The 17,508-nt window shown below is 39.6% G+C and overlaps 1 protein-coding gene across 2 annotated transcripts; it reads left to right on the forward strand.

Annotated features, from left to right (window-relative positions):
* The first annotated feature begins 19 nt into the window (after nt 1-19).
* Nucleotides 20-16,780, forward strand: ap1g1 (adaptor related protein complex 1 subunit gamma 1). 2 transcript variants are annotated; one of them, XM_079555689.1, is made up of 23 exons: nt 20-122; nt 2,989-3,192; nt 3,277-3,401; nt 3,473-3,614; nt 3,687-3,783; nt 4,970-5,046; nt 8,838-8,933; nt 9,036-9,116; nt 9,181-9,279; nt 9,347-9,402; nt 9,482-9,595; nt 9,673-9,813; nt 10,138-10,192; nt 10,273-10,395; nt 10,503-10,592; nt 10,750-10,874; nt 10,943-11,047; nt 11,131-11,272; nt 11,353-11,476; nt 12,658-12,756; nt 12,834-12,994; nt 13,103-13,201; nt 13,286-16,780. In XM_079555689.1, exons 2-23 carry the CDS (start codon nt 2,992-2,994, stop codon nt 13,385-13,387), a joined length of 2,454 nt encoding a protein of 817 aa, XP_079411815.1. In that variant the 5' UTR covers nt 20-122; nt 2,989-2,991; the 3' UTR covers nt 13,388-16,780. The 2 variants fall into 2 exon arrangements, with proteins under 2 accessions (XP_079411815.1, XP_079411816.1); XM_079555690.1 differs by having other exon boundaries at nt 40-126.
* Nucleotides 16,781-17,508: the final 728 nt, after the last annotated feature.

A 17,508-nucleotide genomic window follows, 5' to 3' on the forward strand; every position in this document is an offset into this window, starting at 1 on the left:
AACCTTCCGCCTGCGGTAGATGTGCTGAGGCTGGAGTAGCCACCATTTTGCATGTCTAGTGTGTCCCTCCTTCCCTTGCTAATAGAGACGATTCCTGGTATTATCGGGCATCATTCCGGCTTGTAAGTAGGTCTGAGTACTAACATTTTGTCGGAATTACCCTGTTGCTTAAATAACGTACGATAGGCAGTGCAGTGGACGCATATTTACGCTGACAACACAGACTAGGGCGCTGCATAGGAAGTCGCAGTTCTGAGTGAACCGGGGTTGTGGCTGACAGCGGCTAATTTAGCTTAGCATTACAGCTGTAGTCTTGCGGCTAAGTACCTGCTGTGCTAGGGATGTGAAGCCTTGTGGAGACATCCCTGTAGAGTATCCTTAACCACTGTGACAACATCAAGTTCAGAGCATATATATCATTTAACTTCACTGTGTTATCACGCTTACTCGTAATGCGGCGATAGATCTGCGTTTACCCAACTAAAATCACAGGTTAGCATTGGGAAACGCTAGCTTGTAATCCCAATGCCGAAAGGAGGCCGAAACTGCATCATGTCTTGAGCAGGTTCAGGTGTCATGTCCACTCTGCAAGTGTTTTTTGTTTAATTTCTATTTCAACACTTAATCTGCTGATGGTGAGTAGTTATTGGGAGGAGTTTTACCAACTGTTATGACATTTACTTGTGCTGGTGTTTTTTTTGTACGAACACATTTAGCTCAATAGTGAACTTGAATGTGTTGTTTTGTTTAACCTTTGGCCGTAATGTAGGGTTATTTTGTTGTTCACAAGACGTAAAAGCAACACCGCTACTGTAACTCTGCAGACATATGACAGTTTGCAGTCGTACGTCAGCATTCAAACACTTGAAGCTAACTAGCTAGCTTTGAGCCGGGACATGGACTCCTTTCTCATTACATTTCCATTATTGTTTTCTAATTTGTTTTATTATCATGTGTTTTTCTGATGTTGTGTTGATTTCAGTACGGGCACAACACTCACCTGGGCCTTTTAACGCCAGTAAAATCAAGCAATTTTCCTAGAAATAAAGGTGTAACAGGTTAAGGAAGTCAGCTGATATTCAGGAGGGAGTCAATGTTTGACCCCTGTTGGAGCAAGTATTTGACAACTTAACAGTCGGTTGTTGGTGGTTTGGATTAGTTCTTATTAGCAAGAATTGTAGATGCAGAAAAGCACACTTTATCCTTTTACTTTCCCAAATCCCATTCCTAAACTATAATAATTGATTGAAAGGACTTGAATCAGTCTTTAAATTAATCCATGTTGTATGTGCTCTTCAAAACATGAGTCCACACATTATGCTTTGAGTTGAGATAAAATATCTTGACACAATATTTTTGGCCACATTGGCAAACACACCCTGCACTTGGATATCCACCATGTTATGTGACATTATGCAAAGTTGTACCTACTGTGTAAGTAACACAATGTTTATGGACTGACTTGAGGCAATTACTGTTGGAAATGCCTAATTCGTTTGATTTCTCCCTGTGGTACAAAGGTGTTGTTTGTTGCTGGTTGTCAAGCCTAACTAAATGCAGGGTGGCTGCCCAAACCTCAAGAGAGACAAGGCCTATAATGAATATAAAGGAATATGCTCATGAGCTATGGGTAAATTAGTGATGAACGTTTAAAGATTAGTCCCTTTACATTAAGAATTTTCTTGATTATGTTGAAGTAATGTTAAGTCCTCTTCGTGATGGGCAAAAGGCCAGTGAATTTTTCTTGCATTTCATTTAGTTATTCATTTGAACGGGACAATGCATATCAGTTAATGGACAGACAGCTGGTGCTGTAAACATGTCGGGTTTAGCTCAGAGCTTATTTCCATCTGTGTAGGAGGGCTATCCTAATGACATTTATCAATATAGTTTTGTTGTGGTACGGCTATTGTTTTGGAAACTATATATTGCAATACATTAATTGCATCTAGTATATAAGGCTGCTGTGCTGTGCTGCTTTCACAGTCAATAGTGAACATGAGTGCTGCCAGGACAGGAGAGAGCAGCAGCTCTGTAAATCTACTTGATTTGCCAAACACTATGACGCATTAAAATATCTAAAATTCAATGATATTCAATTTCATGTTAATTTATGCCACAAGCACATATGCGTTTGGTGACTAAGTTACAGATAATGTGTGTCTTTGAAGACTTGCTATCAGTAATGTTAACACCGGCTGATGGATGATAAAAGGGAAAAAGCTTGTAATGTGCCTTAGCACCTAAACTTCACTTGTGCTTTCTATTTAAATTCATACAGGGTAAAGTATAGCAACTGTTCTGAATTGTGGGGGGTAGTACTTGGTTACATGTATTATCTAATTAACTTTTGGAAGCAACTTAGACTAGGAAAATCACTTTGAACCTCAAACACACCAATTCGTTTTGCTAGTTGCCTCTCCATTCCATTGCAAAGTTTTATGAAATAGATTCCTCAGTCACTGAATTCAGAGCAAAGCAAATAAGTGATTTTAGTGTTGCATAATTTTCCTAACCTTTCAAATTCAGTGAGGCTCTTACTTAGTTGACATCAACTATTTATTTGCAAATAATCACATTTCTTTGGCTGGGCAATAATAGACAATGAATGTAGCTGAAAATCATGAAGCTGCACAAAGAAACATCCCGAATGCAACACCTATTGTTGAAGATGTAAAATGATGCTTAAAGGCCTTATACCAGGGTCACTTTCACAGAAATGCGAGCAACTGGACTTAAAGTATTTTGACAAATGTATGAGCTTACTATTTATTAAATGATGATAAAACAAATTTCATTTCACCTCTAGAAAAAAAATGAGGTATAGGGCCTTTAATACAGGACTTCTACGTAAAAAAAACAACAACATTTTGGTGTATTTGAATTAAGACACCTCCCACAACTGAAGCTGCAAAAGCTGCGTTTTTCATTAGAATTTACATTATTTACCAGTCCTTTACTTAGATTCTTGGACATTATGTATTTCAGAGAATGCCAGCTCCGATCAGACTGCGGGAGCTGATCCGGACGATCCGGACGGCAAGGACCCAGGCAGAGGAGCGGGAGATGATCCAGAAAGAGTGTGCTGCTATCCGCTCATCTTTCCGAGAGGAAGATAATACCTATCGCTGCAGAAATGTGGCAAAGCTCCTGTATATGCACATGTTGGGCTACCCAGCACATTTTGGACAGGTGTGTGCGCACAAATGCACTGTTTGCTATCTATCCTTTACCTGTATATGTTGACATAATGTGATATAATGTCTCTTCTTTTAGCTGGAGTGCCTGAAGCTGATTGCGTCCCAAAAGTTCACAGATAAACGAATAGGTTATTTAGGAGCTATGCTGCTGTTGGACGAGAGACAGGACGTCCATCTACTAATGACAAATTGCATAAAAAAGTGGGTGCATCAGAACATTCATAGATATGTTTTTTACTGTATATTCTACTTATTATCTCTTTTCTCCTCAGCGACTTAAATCACAGCACACAGTACGTCCAGGGTCTGGCCTTGTGTACATTGGGCTGTATGGGTTCATCAGAGATGTGTCGTGACTTGGCTGGTGAAGTGGAGAAGCTGCTAAAAACATCTAACTCATACTTGAGAAAAAAGGTAGGTGTCACCGCTGTCACAACCGCAACATCATTTTTCTGCTTTTGGTGGCTGACATTTATTTGTTTGCAGGCGGCATTGTGTGCAGTTCATGTTATAAGAAAAGTTCCAGAACTTATGGAAATGTTCCTTCCAGCTACAAAAAACCTGCTCAGCGAGAAGAACCATGGTAAGAGCAAATGTTTTGTCAGGAGATGCCCCCTGGCTCATAAAACGGACATTTTCCACTGTTTGTCACCTCTCAGACCAGCTGGGAAGTCGAGGTCTGTTTGCAGTGTCCTTTGCAAAGATAAACTTAGGTTGTCATCAGCTTATAATAAACACAAAACAGCATGTTTCTCTATTGAAACATGTGCTCTCCATAGGTGAAGATCGTCCTGGTGGTTGTGTTGGCCCTGCCCATCCCGACCACGCCCTTTTTAATGTTTTATACAAAGACATGTAGCCTGGCACCCGACATTACCTCGGTTACATCCGATGGGCATGACTGACAGGCGTTTTAATCAGAGAAATGCATCGCCAGTCATTGAAACTAACATGCTGACTTATGAGAGTTGCAGAAAATTAAAAAATAACTACTAAAAATCAGATGGAAGACTGAGAAACGGCTCCATCTAAAGCGAAGTCCATAGGTGAAGCATAGTCTTTGCACATGTATTTTCTATAATAGGCTCGTGGTTAAATGGACATATCATGCAAAATCCACTTTTTGAGCTTTAAACCGCGTAAAGTGAAAGACATATCCGGAGTAGTATTTTACCACATTCACGCAGTTTTGAGTCGTCCTCAGGAAAGCTGTTAAATTAAGCTGTTTCTTCTACGCGGTCAGCACTTCGTTCTGTACTTCCTGGATACAGTGTGTGTTAAAACCCCAAAGACTGTCCTTCTCTTCTTTAAAGCCCATAATCCAATATTATATGAGCCGTTTTGTGCTCAAAGTGTGTTTATCACGCTGTGCTGAAGTAGCTAGCCAAGTCCAAACTGGATGTTTTTTTAGTTATTCCTACAGCTGCCAGCAGGAGGAGCCGCAGTCAAGATCTTCAACAGCTCTTCCTGTATTTAATGGTTACTATTTAAATTTTACAGAGACACACTTTCAAATTATAAAACATAAAATATCAATGCAGAGGCACCAAAAATAAGGTTTTTAAGTCTATTTTTAAGCTCCTTATGCATGATATATCCACTTTCTCGCTATACATATGGAGCACTTAGCCTAAGTGTTTTGTATTTGAACAATTCTTTGAGTGTTGCTTTCACAGGAAACTGTAGTCTTTGGAGTAAAGAAGCGCTTATTCCTCCCATTGTTTTGAATCAGTGTTTTATGTAATGGCTTTATTATCTCTCTTGCTTAGGTGTTCTTCATACGTCAGTTGTTCTTCTTACTGAGATGTGTGAAAGAAGTCCTGACATGCTGGCCCACTTCAGAAAGGTACAGAGATGTTTTCTGAGAGGAAAAAGTACTGCTTTTGTCTGACGCTCACACATTACATCTCATTTCCCTTTGCACATTCTACATTATCTTATCGCTAATTAAACACACAGCTCTACATGCTGCACTAAACTGTCTACTTTCTGTATACTGCTTTGGCTGTTCTGCTGCTACCTTTTCTTCTTAGGTGTAACAGAGCGCTCAGGAGTGCCACTCTCATGGTCATGATCTGAACATGTTTAAGCTTTCTGAAAGTGAATGACTTCCCCTCCTTAACATCTCCCTCATATTTTTTCTGTCATTTGTCTTTGTTACAATTCCTGCATTGTGTTAGAATGAGAAGGTAAGAGTACATTCTGATCTCATAGCTGGTGCATGCTGTAAATAGTAAATCCTCACAATCACCTCATGTTTGTCATAATGTTTTACTTTATTTTTCTTCAGTGATCATCACTGTCAGTGCAGTCAATTGTCAGACACATTCCCCACACTTGTTTTCTGTGCTCATTTATTCACTGTTTTTTGGAGCAGATGGGCGTGTTTATGTTCACTAAATATGTTGGTACCAATAAGTCTTTCAGCGTAATTAGTCTATAGCATTGCTTCAGAATTTAGAACTCACATCTAGAAATCATTTGTCACTTTTGTTTTCTTGTATACACTGCCTCAGCACTTGTCATGCACTGTGAGCTATTTTAACAACACGGTTAAAACGGTGTGAGTACTAAGCAGATTCTGAATTAGATTCCAAGTGGTTGGGCTCGGTGACATGGCAAAAAATAACACTATCTTTTCTCAATCTAATTCGATTTTGATTCAGATTATTTTCTGAGCTTTTACTATTTAGATGCATTACCTTTGACTAGATGATCTTTCACGTTGAATTTTCAACACAAAAAAACCCTCCCGTTGCACTCTTTCAAACTCCTAACATAAAGAGCCCGCCAGGGACATCACGAGAATGTGAATTATTGCGTGATTTACAATTTTACAATGATAACACAATCATATTTTGTACAGAGAGAGGAGATGCTGTACACTCTACACTATCATCATCCACACACAGTGGAGCATGAATGGAATTTAATTGACCTTTATTTCGAATTGGGTTTAAAGAATTAAGATTAGTGCTGGCTAACAGACTTTCGCTGCAAAGGGGCCTCTCAAGGCACAAGGAATCCTCCGACCTGGCGGTTGTGGTTGAATTCATCAGCACACAACTAAACGGTTCTGGACAGCTTCACGGATACCGGTGGATGTTGCCAAGTGCAGAGAAAATGGTTTGCGTGTGAGAAATGAAGACTCAGGGAATTGGATTCAAACGGCGTCCAAACGTCCAAAAGGCAAGCCAAGAGACTTCAAAGAACAAACTTTTCCAGAGGACCTAACTATATATGGTATCGTGACTCTTGCGACAAGTTGAAGAATCCTTAAGTTCAGCATTTACGATAGACTCGAGCACTGGTAATCCCGAGAGAGCGCACAATGATCCAGGGGCAAAGGTGTGCGCTGGGAGTTGGGAGATGGTTGTTTTCAAACTTTTAATTTAAGAGTAGCCAACGCTTCTGAATGGGATGGGTGGAAGTGTTTCGGGACGAACCTGGTGCCTTTCCGCGCTCTGGTGCCTACGACACTTAGCTCTGATGCAGAGGGGTAGATGTGTAAAGGCGGTGCCCCGGGTTTGGTGGATAGTTGATTGTAAATTCAGGCCAGTTTTATGCAGAGACTGACTGAAAGTTGTAGGTGCTGAATCTGTAGACTATTATGTGTGAAGTCCATGGGCTGGGCAACGCAGCAATCTGGGGCTGACACCACAGCTCCACAGCTAGACAGTGGGAGGGGAGTGCCCCTCTCTCCTGGAGCAGTGCTCTGATCTCGGGGCCTGGCTGTGCTAAGCTGAAATCCTCTAACATAACCTCTATACCAAGATCACCTCTGACTCCATGACTCTAGGACACCCTCCAAGACCATGTACAGCTTCTATGTAATATGCAATAGGATTAATACCATGTCTGTTTGCCAGCATTAATCTTAATTTTCTGTATTGCAATTCAATTGAAAAGTTAAATTAAATTCCCCCATTCATGCTCCACTGTGTGTGGATGATGTTAGCAATAGAGTTTACGCCGTGGAGTCTACGCTATGTACGGCCTCGTTCTCTCCGCTCTACCCAAAATATGATTTGCGTTATTTCACAATAAGGTGCAAAAAAAGTGTGTTATTTCGCACAAATAATGTGTGTTATTTGCATTGCATTGCGAAATAACGCAATAATTCATATTCTTGTGATGTCCCCTAGCGGGCTCTGTACTTACCAGCTGTTACTGCCACAGAATTATCAAAACAGAACTGTGACGATTGACATACAGCAAAGTTGTGATATGAATATTACATTTCAATGAATTGTCCAGCCCTACCAATCAATTTCTGTGATTTAAATTTTTTTTTTCTTCCTGGTATGCATGTCCTGCACCTGGGGATGGGTATTGTGAAGGGTTTAGTAATATTAAATCTCTTTTGTTGATATAATTCTATTTCTGACATAATAAAACAATATTTTTTTCAAAGAAAGGGAGAGAGAAAGAAAAGCAAAACCCATATCAAAGTTCAATTGAGAGGTTGGATTTAGCAGATTAATTATAGGCGTGGGCAGTAAGGTGCTGTGTTTCTTATTAATCAAACTGACTGTATGTTCAGTGCAGATCGTGAGCCACGGGGTCTCTCCCATCAGCCCCTTGCCTCCACTTCATGCTGTGACCTGGCCCTGAAAACCTAGGTTCATTGCTAGAATTGTATTAAAGTATGGCCCCACCAAAATGGTTTGTACCCAGACACAGGGCATTTTTGCAAGCAGTTCCTGTGTAACCTTCGGCCCCTCTTCAGTCACAGGACTCCCCCTCTGCCCGTGTGTGTGGCAGGACAGGGTCTCAATGGTGCTGTACTGGCCAGTGTGCACACTAACTCTACGCGACTGTCGCAAAACAAACCTTGTAGCATGTTTTCTGAAGGCATTCAGACTGCGTTTTTCACCGTAGTAAATTCCCAATTAGACTAGAGAGGGAATAAAAAAGGATGTGATTAAAGTCCATGGATGGTCATGAAGAGAGAGGTAGGATCATACACGAGCGGCTCATTTTCTGCACTGTTTTGGACACTGACACATTCTGATATTAAATGTGGTTTAAGCCTAAACACGGAGAATCTGAAGTTAATGTTTTAGAAGCTGAAATGCCAAACAACTTATTTGTATAGTAGGGAGCACAGATGTTACATTACGTGTCTTTTATTGCAAGCAAGTGCTCTAAAATGCTCTAAAAAGCATGTCATTTTAAGTTTTTTGTCAGGTATAAAATGAACAGCCCCCCCTAACCTCCGCCGGTCCCAAGCTCTCTCTGGCTGCATGCTTGGTGACGGCACCTGTGAATTACACCTGTGCTTTATGCACAAATCTGGCCTGTGACGTCCGCACGACTCCTTAGTATCGAGAAGAGCTCCGTTTGGACTGCAGTCTCATTTGTCCACTCATCCCCACAAAACCCCAACTGTTTATTAATTTCTGTGCTTTTAATTTAGAAACTGAATAATACATTTCTATATTTATGTTATATGCAAAAGCCAAGAGTCTATTCTTAAATTAAAACCGGGCTTGTACATGTGTAGCTATAGCATATTCTAATGTTTGTGAGAGTTTGTGTTACATCCATAAAACTACCAATGCTGCATATCTCACTCACAGAAACTCAACACTGCTGACGGTGGTTTATCACTCTCTTGTGTTATATCGTTATCAGCTGGTTCCACAGTTGGTGAGGATCCTGAAGAACCTGATCATGTCCGGGTACTCTCCTGAGCATGATGTGTCTGGGATTAGTGATCCTTTTCTTCAGGTAAAGCGTCGCTGATGCTCAAACTCGAGCATCTGCCACAGTTGAACGTGGCATGAGACACCAGATATACCACTACTGAGTGTTTTGAATCTCTATGTATAGGTGCGGATATTGAGACTTTTGCGAATTTTGGGAAAAAGCGATGATGACTCAAGTGAAGCGATGAACGACATTCTTGCACAGGTAAGGTTTGAAAAGGAAAAAGTTAGCTATGTGCTTTGATTTCAAATTGTGTTTTTTCTTACAGGTCGCAACAAACACAGAGACAAGTAAAAATGTAGGCAATGCAATCCTGTATGAGACAGTACTGACCATAATGGACATCAAGTCTGAAAGTGGACTACGAGTGAGTTTATTTGAAACGCATATCTCCAAATCGTATCCGCTATGATTTTAATGTTATGCATTTACAGGTCTTGGCCATTAACATTTTAGGTCGTTTCCTGTTAAACAATGACAAAAATATAAGGTGAGACATTACGAATGAAAATTAAATGCATTTACATTTTCTCCAAAAGATGTATTGAAATGGACTCAATATTTTTTAGATATGTGGCGCTGACATCACTTCTTAAGACGGTGCAGACAGACCATAATGCAGTGCAGAGACATCGGAGCACCATTGTGGATTGTTTGAAAGACCTAGATGTTTCAATTAAGAGGTAAATTGTTAGTTGGTCAGAATTGAAACATGTATTGAATGCATTTGTACTGTCCTCATTCTATTATCATTCATTAGACGCGCAATGGAACTGAGCTTTGCTCTAGTCAATGGTAACAACATCCGAGGAATGATGAAGGAACTACTGTACTTCCTGGACTCCTGTGACCCAGAATTCAAAGCTGACTGCGCATCAGGAGTCTTTCTATCAGCAGAGAAGTACGACTCCTACCCCTCCTATAGCAACTTAGTCATTCAGTACTTAAATAATTTAGCTCTACATTTGTGTAGCTGTATACACGTGTGTGTTAGTAGTAGATTCTTTTTATTGTTTACATGAATATCCCTTGGGATCAGTAAAGTATTTATCTATATTTTGTTTAAACAATCTTGCGTACAAATGCTGTATGATGATAAAAAGAGTGATCCATCGTCTTAGACACAGTGCTGACTCTATAATTGTCTGACAGCATTTTTAGCAAAGACAGACGTGTTTAAATGTACATATTTCTATTTCTAAAGATTTATGTTCATTTGTTTCAGATATGCTCCCTCCAAAAGATGGCACATAGACACAATTATGAGGGTTTTGACCACAGTAAGTGCTCCAAAATGTAGTGTATGGATATGAAAATGGATCCGCTCCTCAGAGGTTTTCACATTTTACTGTGAATTTAGGCAGGGAGCTACGTCCGTGACGACTCCGTTCCCAACCTCATCCAGCTGATTACGAACAGTGTGGAGATGCATGCCTACACAGTGCAGAGACTCTATAAGGCTCTGTTGGATGACATTTCACAGGTGATCAGGCAAATTGTTGCTGGGATATATTTAGAACAGTCACATATTATACAACCATATGTCTGAGAGTGCTTCAGACGTCAACTGTACTATTTTGTGTCCTGCAGCAACCTCTAGTGCAGGTGGCATCTTGGTGCATCGGTGAATATGGTGACCTGCTCGTATCTGGACAATGTGAGGAAGAGGAACCTATACAGGTATTGTTGTATTTTCATTTGGAGAACACTGCCCTTTACTTTCTTTCTCTGTGTGATTGTGGATACATCAATCCGAAATCAAAACGTAGACCAATGTTCATTTTCCATTCATAATTTGAGGTAGAATTCAAAGGTGATATTTTGCATTTGAATGAAGGTGACTGAAGATGAAGTCCTGGATGTGCTGGAAGGACTTCTTGTGTCTAATCTATCAACTCCTGTAACTCGGGGCTACTCTCTTACGGCCATCATGAAGCTGTCTACGCGCTTCAGCAGTGTAAAGTAGGTCAACATTTTCCAAAAATAAACGTTTCTTTCGTTCACTAAACCCATTTAATGTGTTCTTTCAGCCGAATCAAGAAGGTGGTTTCAATATATGGGAGTAGCATTGATGTGGAGCTACAGCAGCGAGCAGTGGAATACAATGCACTTTTCAAAAAATATGACCACATGAGGTAAATGACCTTTTATCATCAGTCTGTAAATTCTTTAGCCACAAAATCCCTGGGTTTTATGTCAATTTCATCTTCTCGTAAAGGCCAGCTTTATTGGAGCGAATGCCCATAATGGAGAAAACGTCCACAAATGGCCCAACAGAGATTGTTCAAACTAATGGAGAGACAGAGCCCTCTGTTGTAGAGACCAAACATCTACCCCCAGTCACCCAGTCGACCAACCAGGTAGATCAAACAACTTTGAATAATGTTAAAGAAAAACCTTTGTAGATAATGTATAACAGAAACTGTATCTTCCATTTAAGGCCAATGATTTATTAGATTTGCTTGGTGGAAATGATGTCCCAGTTATTCAAACAACGCTACCCACTAAACCAGCCTCAGCAGGTGGAGAACTTCTCGATCTTCTGGGTGATCTCTCACTAAGTGGTAAGATTTATTCTGCAAGTGAGTTTACCATATTGTTGTTTTTATTTACATTTTACCACTCCAAACTGTAAAATTGAGAGCCAGTTGGAGTGAAGCATTTTAGGTGATGAGTTTCAGTGTGTTGGGAGGGTAATGTGGCCGAAGTAGGGTCCACAGTCTATAGTGGGTGTGCAGAATTACAGTACTATGCACTATTTTTTTGTCTGCTGAAGTGGGCAAGAAACAAAATATAACACTGAAAAATGTTAAAGCATGTAAAAAGCTTGTCAGAGGAATACAACATACTTGAAGGTACAAGAGGGGTTCAGTGCTCCAAACCATTGCCAATATTTGAAAGGCTGAACACCCGTCCACCAATAAACGCTACACAAACATAGACTGGGCCAAAAAACATCTCAAGATAGATTGGTGCAAATAATGGGTTGATGAGATGACTATAACTCTGGAAGGACCAGGAGGAGGGTTCTGTGGCTGGGTCACTATTGGGTATAAAGCTCCAACCCAGACTGCACCAAGATGCAAGTGAGGTACAGGTGTGAGCTGGTATTATTAAAGAGGGGATAGCGGGACTATTTCGGTTTGAGGATGGACTGAAAGTCAACTCCCAAACCTACAGCCAGATTTTTGAAGGCGCTCTTCGGGCAGTGGTATTTGATACAAGTCTGCATCTTAAAAAAAAAAAAAAAAAAAAGACGATGTTCCATCTTCTACATCAAAGAACAGTACAGCAAGGCCAGACAGACAGCTTTGAAGATGTAATGATAATGACCTCACCCTCATTCCCTGACCTAAACCCAGAGATCTGCTGGGCTCTGGTCAAGTGATAGATTTGCAGTGCAGCAAAACAAATGATCTGAATTGAAAAGTGTCCGGAAGCTGTGTTTGCTGTGGCACAAAAACTTGATTCCATGGATGGAAGGTTTGAAACAGTTTTCAAAAAGAAGAGTGAGTGAATTAGTCAATGTATTCTTTCAGGAAGTATTATTACATATAATACACAAGTATTATTTTCCTACAAAAGCTTTATTTAGATATGAGGTTTATTGATATTTTGCATTGACTGTATCACCGTAGTTCATAAACAATATGAATCCGAAAAAAATTAGCCTAATATTTGCCACTTGCCAAATAAACGTGGATTTTTTTCCTTGCCCTAAACCCTTTTGTTTGTCCTTTACTAGGCAATCCAGCTCCTGCTCCCACTGTTCCCGTTTCCCAGCCCGCTTTCCTCCTCGATGGCCTTTCCTCACCACCTGTTTTTAATGATATTGCCTCTGCAGGTGAGGGTTTAAATTTGCCTGTGATAAACTATAAACTCAACCTTGTTTGATGTACTCACGATTATAATGTTGTAAAGGTATCCCTCCTATGACGGCGTACAACAAGAATGGCTTGAAGATAGACTTCACATTTGAGAGGGCTAACCCCAATCCAAACGTCGCTGTCATCACCATTCATGCTTCAAACACAACAGAAGCAGATATGACAGACTTTGTTTTTCAGGCTGCAGTACCAAAGGTAGGCTGTGGTCTAATAAATACACAGTATAATCATTTTCATGTACTAAAATGGGCCTTGTCCACACAAAATGGTCCATCTAATGAGAGCGTTCTACTTATTTGTCAGACGTTCCAGCTGCAGCTCTTGTCTCCTAGTAGTAATGTTGTCCCGGCACTAAACCAGGGGACAGTTACGCAGGTCATCAGAGTCCTCAATCCACAGAAGGTGCGTGTTATCCCTTTTTTAAGTGGTTGGTTAGAGTAATTTTGGTTCCTCTTTCTAAACACGATCATCCTCGCCATATTTCAGCAACAACTACGAATGAGGATCAAGTTAACCTACACCCTTAAAGGCTCACCTGTGCAAGACCTGGCTGAGGTGAACAACTTCCCACCTCAGTCGTGGCAGTGATTACTTGCCCCGTGGCTCTTAAAAGCCCCGTAAAGGGAACTTTGAACACAGTTCTTTTCACCTCCCTCCTTCTTCCAACGGATCCCCCTGTGACACACGCAGACAGCTGCCCTCAAGTTGCATGGGAAGCAGCAGAGCACCTAGCACAGGAGAAAAATGTGGATGTTACAAAGACCTTATTGAGGATAATTTGGAAAACATATCAATGTACTATTCTTGTGTTGTTTTTCTTTGTATTTCACCCTATACCTTCACATCAGTGATCACAGATCATATTTGCACCTATCTCACTTTTAAAGAAAAAGTTATCCAATATTATCAGTTCAGTGAATGTTATTCTTGATTCTATTGAATATACTACACTGTCAACATATATGAATATTTATGTTTCCAATCAGATTTTGACCTGAAGACACATGTCTCTGGCGGCTAAACTTCCACATGATGTCATAAACCTGTAGGTTTTAGCCTCTTAGTAATCAGTGATTATATTGATTTTATTATACATATAAGCAACAAAAGTGGCAGTTTCAGAACTCATAAGCCGTGTCCTGAGGGTTACAAACAGAATTGTTCTGGTGGTTGGTTTGTGCTTGGATCTCACACAGCTATCTTTAGCTGTGGGGTTCTGTATAAACTTTAAAGTTGCAAATATCTCAATTAGGTCCTCACATCCACAGCTTGCAATTTAGATGACAAATTGAGATTGCAAATAGTTTAACTTTGTTCATCTTGGTCACCATGCACATACATGGTAGTTTTGAATGTAGTTGCCATGCACTGAATGCTTTTCTTCTGTTATATTTTCCTAAAAGTCTCTCTTGGGGACTCTCACCTATTGGCACTATTATTGTGAATTTCGTTGACTTGACTTAATTATTTATGCCTGATATCAAAGTGATGTGCCTTTCTGACTTGGGTGGATAAAATCTTTTGAGTATAAGCGCTTTGTTTGTACGTCTCCTTGAATGCTGTTGTTCAAATCTGAGGTTCGTTGTGCAAGGTTATCCTTTCTTTTTGATTTGCGTGTATTGACGCTTTGACCATTGTCCTGAGACTTTTTTTTTTTTTAGAGGCCAAAAAATGCATTGGTAATTCTATACAAATTTAGGAGTAAAAACTTGAGGAAATCAAATTGTCTGGATGAAATAAGAATTATGGCAGCTAATGCATGTAATAATCGGTAATACACCCCCTTCTGTCTCTGAGTCTTGACTTTGAAACATGAACTGAGGTTATGGTACTGGCTGAGGTGACTGTGCATTATGAAGACTTCAGATTATAACTCTGGCCCTGCTGTCTGGGACAGTAGACTTAATACCTCTGTATGTTGTGCTATGGAAATGGAATGAGCTTTGACATTGAAACAGGAGCATTCGCATGAAAGAATTAATGAGATATTGTACTCATCACTTGACACGCTTAGCAGTGCTATGATGGTGACGGGGGATCTACAGATGTTTAATTGGGGTGTTTACTTTTCACTATGCTTAACTTAATCTAACTTGTGACCAAATCATTAAGACTTTTTAGTTATGGAAACTTTTTGAGCTATATGTATATGGAGTAATTCACTTTTTTGTTGCTGAATAATACTTTGGCTTTTCTGTACATACTCAGATCTTTTACAATTTTGTCTCTTGTACTATCTTCCATCCTTTTTTTAGATGCTAATTTCTAAAGAATGAAATTATTGACATTGTATTATATTGCTAAGTAAGCGCTGGTCTGCAAAGACTTCCGTGTCTCATCACTCATTGTAAAAGATATGATCTGCTGCCTGTATATTGTATATAGTTACAAACAAAAGCTGATCAAATTAATGAAACATTAAAGTTTAGAAAAGGAATATAACTGTATGCATTTATGTACAAATTTTAATCTTAAAAGGATACAATTAGATTAACTATTCTCCATTCTACATTTGTGACTGGATGTGTCATCTTTATTTCTTTTACAGAGATGGTTTTGTCAATTGGCTTCGAATGGGGCTTTTAGATGTTGAAATAGAAAAATCTGTCAACAGAGGATGTCTGAATAATGCTCTATACTACTGAGAAACTCGAGCACAGAGCTGCACAGCTGCGGAAGTGGCACTTGGTGTCTGTCCATGTTTTTCTTTGCTTGTGTTATCTTTAAGAAAACATTTTTTTGGCTTTGTTGTATTTACCATCTTCCCACTTTTAATTTAATGCTATAATAGGCTATTTAATATTAATGTAACATGAGTTTTATAACTTGCTGCTGAGGCCTTTTCAGAGAACGCTTTAGAAAACATCTTATATGCCACTCTTTAGTGGGTGGTTTGCCCTTTTTTCAACCAGAAAGTTGCTGTTCATAAAGTCTCTTGGTTGAACCTTGCTGTTTTTACATGTACTGTTGTGACGCTTTGACGTGGCAGCATAGTAGGAGTGTGTACCAGGATTATTTTCTGTTAATGTTAGGAGCTTCATAGTGTTGAAGGGCTACATCACCAGCAACAAGTGTACCCAGGAAGAAGCCTGTGCTACTCGCTGTAAGCCACAAGGGGGAGCTGTGCAAAAGTCTGACAGGATGGTGGAGAAAGATGGCATGTTTTTATTTTAATGTTTTTGTTGACTTTGCTTGTTTTGTCTTAGTCAAATTATTTGCTGATCATCACAGATCAGACTACCATGAATGATGTATAATGATTTCAGACAAAAGAGCATTGGACATGGTAATAACTGAAATGAAACCAATAGCTGTGGTGTGCACAGAGTTGAAGTGTACCGTCTGTGTGTGTGCGTGTGTGTGCTGGACGAGGACACTGAGGACAGGTATATTGTGGGACATGTCTTTATAGGATATTACCGTAATTTAAATTTTCAGCTTCTGAGCTGCATGTGAAATCCAGTGTAAATACTCATTTCTACTCAGACTTTTTGAAGTGCAAGAAAAGTTCGAAATCGCCTTCATGGGACTAACTCACGTGGTCAGTTAGTGCTCAGTGTCATGTTTGTAAGAAAGTCCATCAGTCAATCAAGATGAATTGGGTGTTTTTATATAATTGTAGTAAATTCCACATGCAATCAAAGGGCTTGTAAAAGCATCAAAATTATGACCTGGGTCCCAGTTAAAAACGCATCCATTGTATTTTAAAATCAATCCTCTTTGTAACTCCCCAGCCCTTCCTGACTGTACGATATTTGGTTTCTAATTGTTTAATAATTTGTGGAAGGTCAACCCAGGTTGAACTTTCCAGTCAGATTTGAACTGAGTCTCGGTTCCATGACTTTCAACGTGAGTGTGAATGTCAGACTGAATATTATGATCTCAGAAGAAAAGCTGTAAACTATTAAAGGGGATATTTTCGATTCATGCTGTGTATTGTCTTTTGGGGTGGAGAAAATTGAGCAAAAACCTAAATAAAAATCTATCAAATAAAACTTCGTTTTCATTGAGTTGTTGGGTGATGCATGCAGCTCCTCAGCTCACAGGAGAAACATGAATATAATCTCCAATGCCTACATGTTTTATAATGGTTTTTTATTATTATTATTATTATTTATATTTTAGGGGTATAGTATAAACAAAAGTATAAAAGATGTGTAGTCATTGTATATAAGATACCTCTATTAACTATTGAACTGTTGGCACGGTAATTCACCGTCTATTTTGTTCACCTTGAGTGTTTACTTGAGAGCTGAATGTAAGAAGTGATTTCTCCATTACTGTAACCAATAACATTTTCACTAGTTCAGTTTGACCCAAACTTTAAAGCTTTTTGACCTGGAAACTACAGCCTACAGGCCAGTGTAACGCTTCATTTGAAAGCTAAGACCTACAAAACTCATCTAAGCTTCTTCCTTGTTTTGTTTTAATCGATTTTGTTTGTTTTGTTTTGCATTTTTTTTGTCACGTTCTCGTTCCTTTTTTGTAGCGCTTTGGCCGCATGTAACTTTTTAGTGTAAAGCCATGAAAACGCGATGAAAACTCCACGAACAATGACATAAAATGTGACAAGGAAAGAGCTTCAGGGATTAGCTTTCAAATGAGGCGTACACAATAGGCCGTAAACTCCCAGGTGAAGAAGCCTTAGGTTTGGGTAAAGCCGAACGGGGAGAAAATGGGCTTGGTAAAGCGGGTGGTAAGAGGTTAGA

The sequence above is a fragment of the Gobius niger genome (assembly GCF_951799975.1).
Source record: "Gobius niger genome assembly, chromosome: 4".
Lineage (NCBI taxonomy): Eukaryota > Metazoa > Chordata > Actinopteri > Gobiiformes > Gobiidae > Gobius > Gobius niger.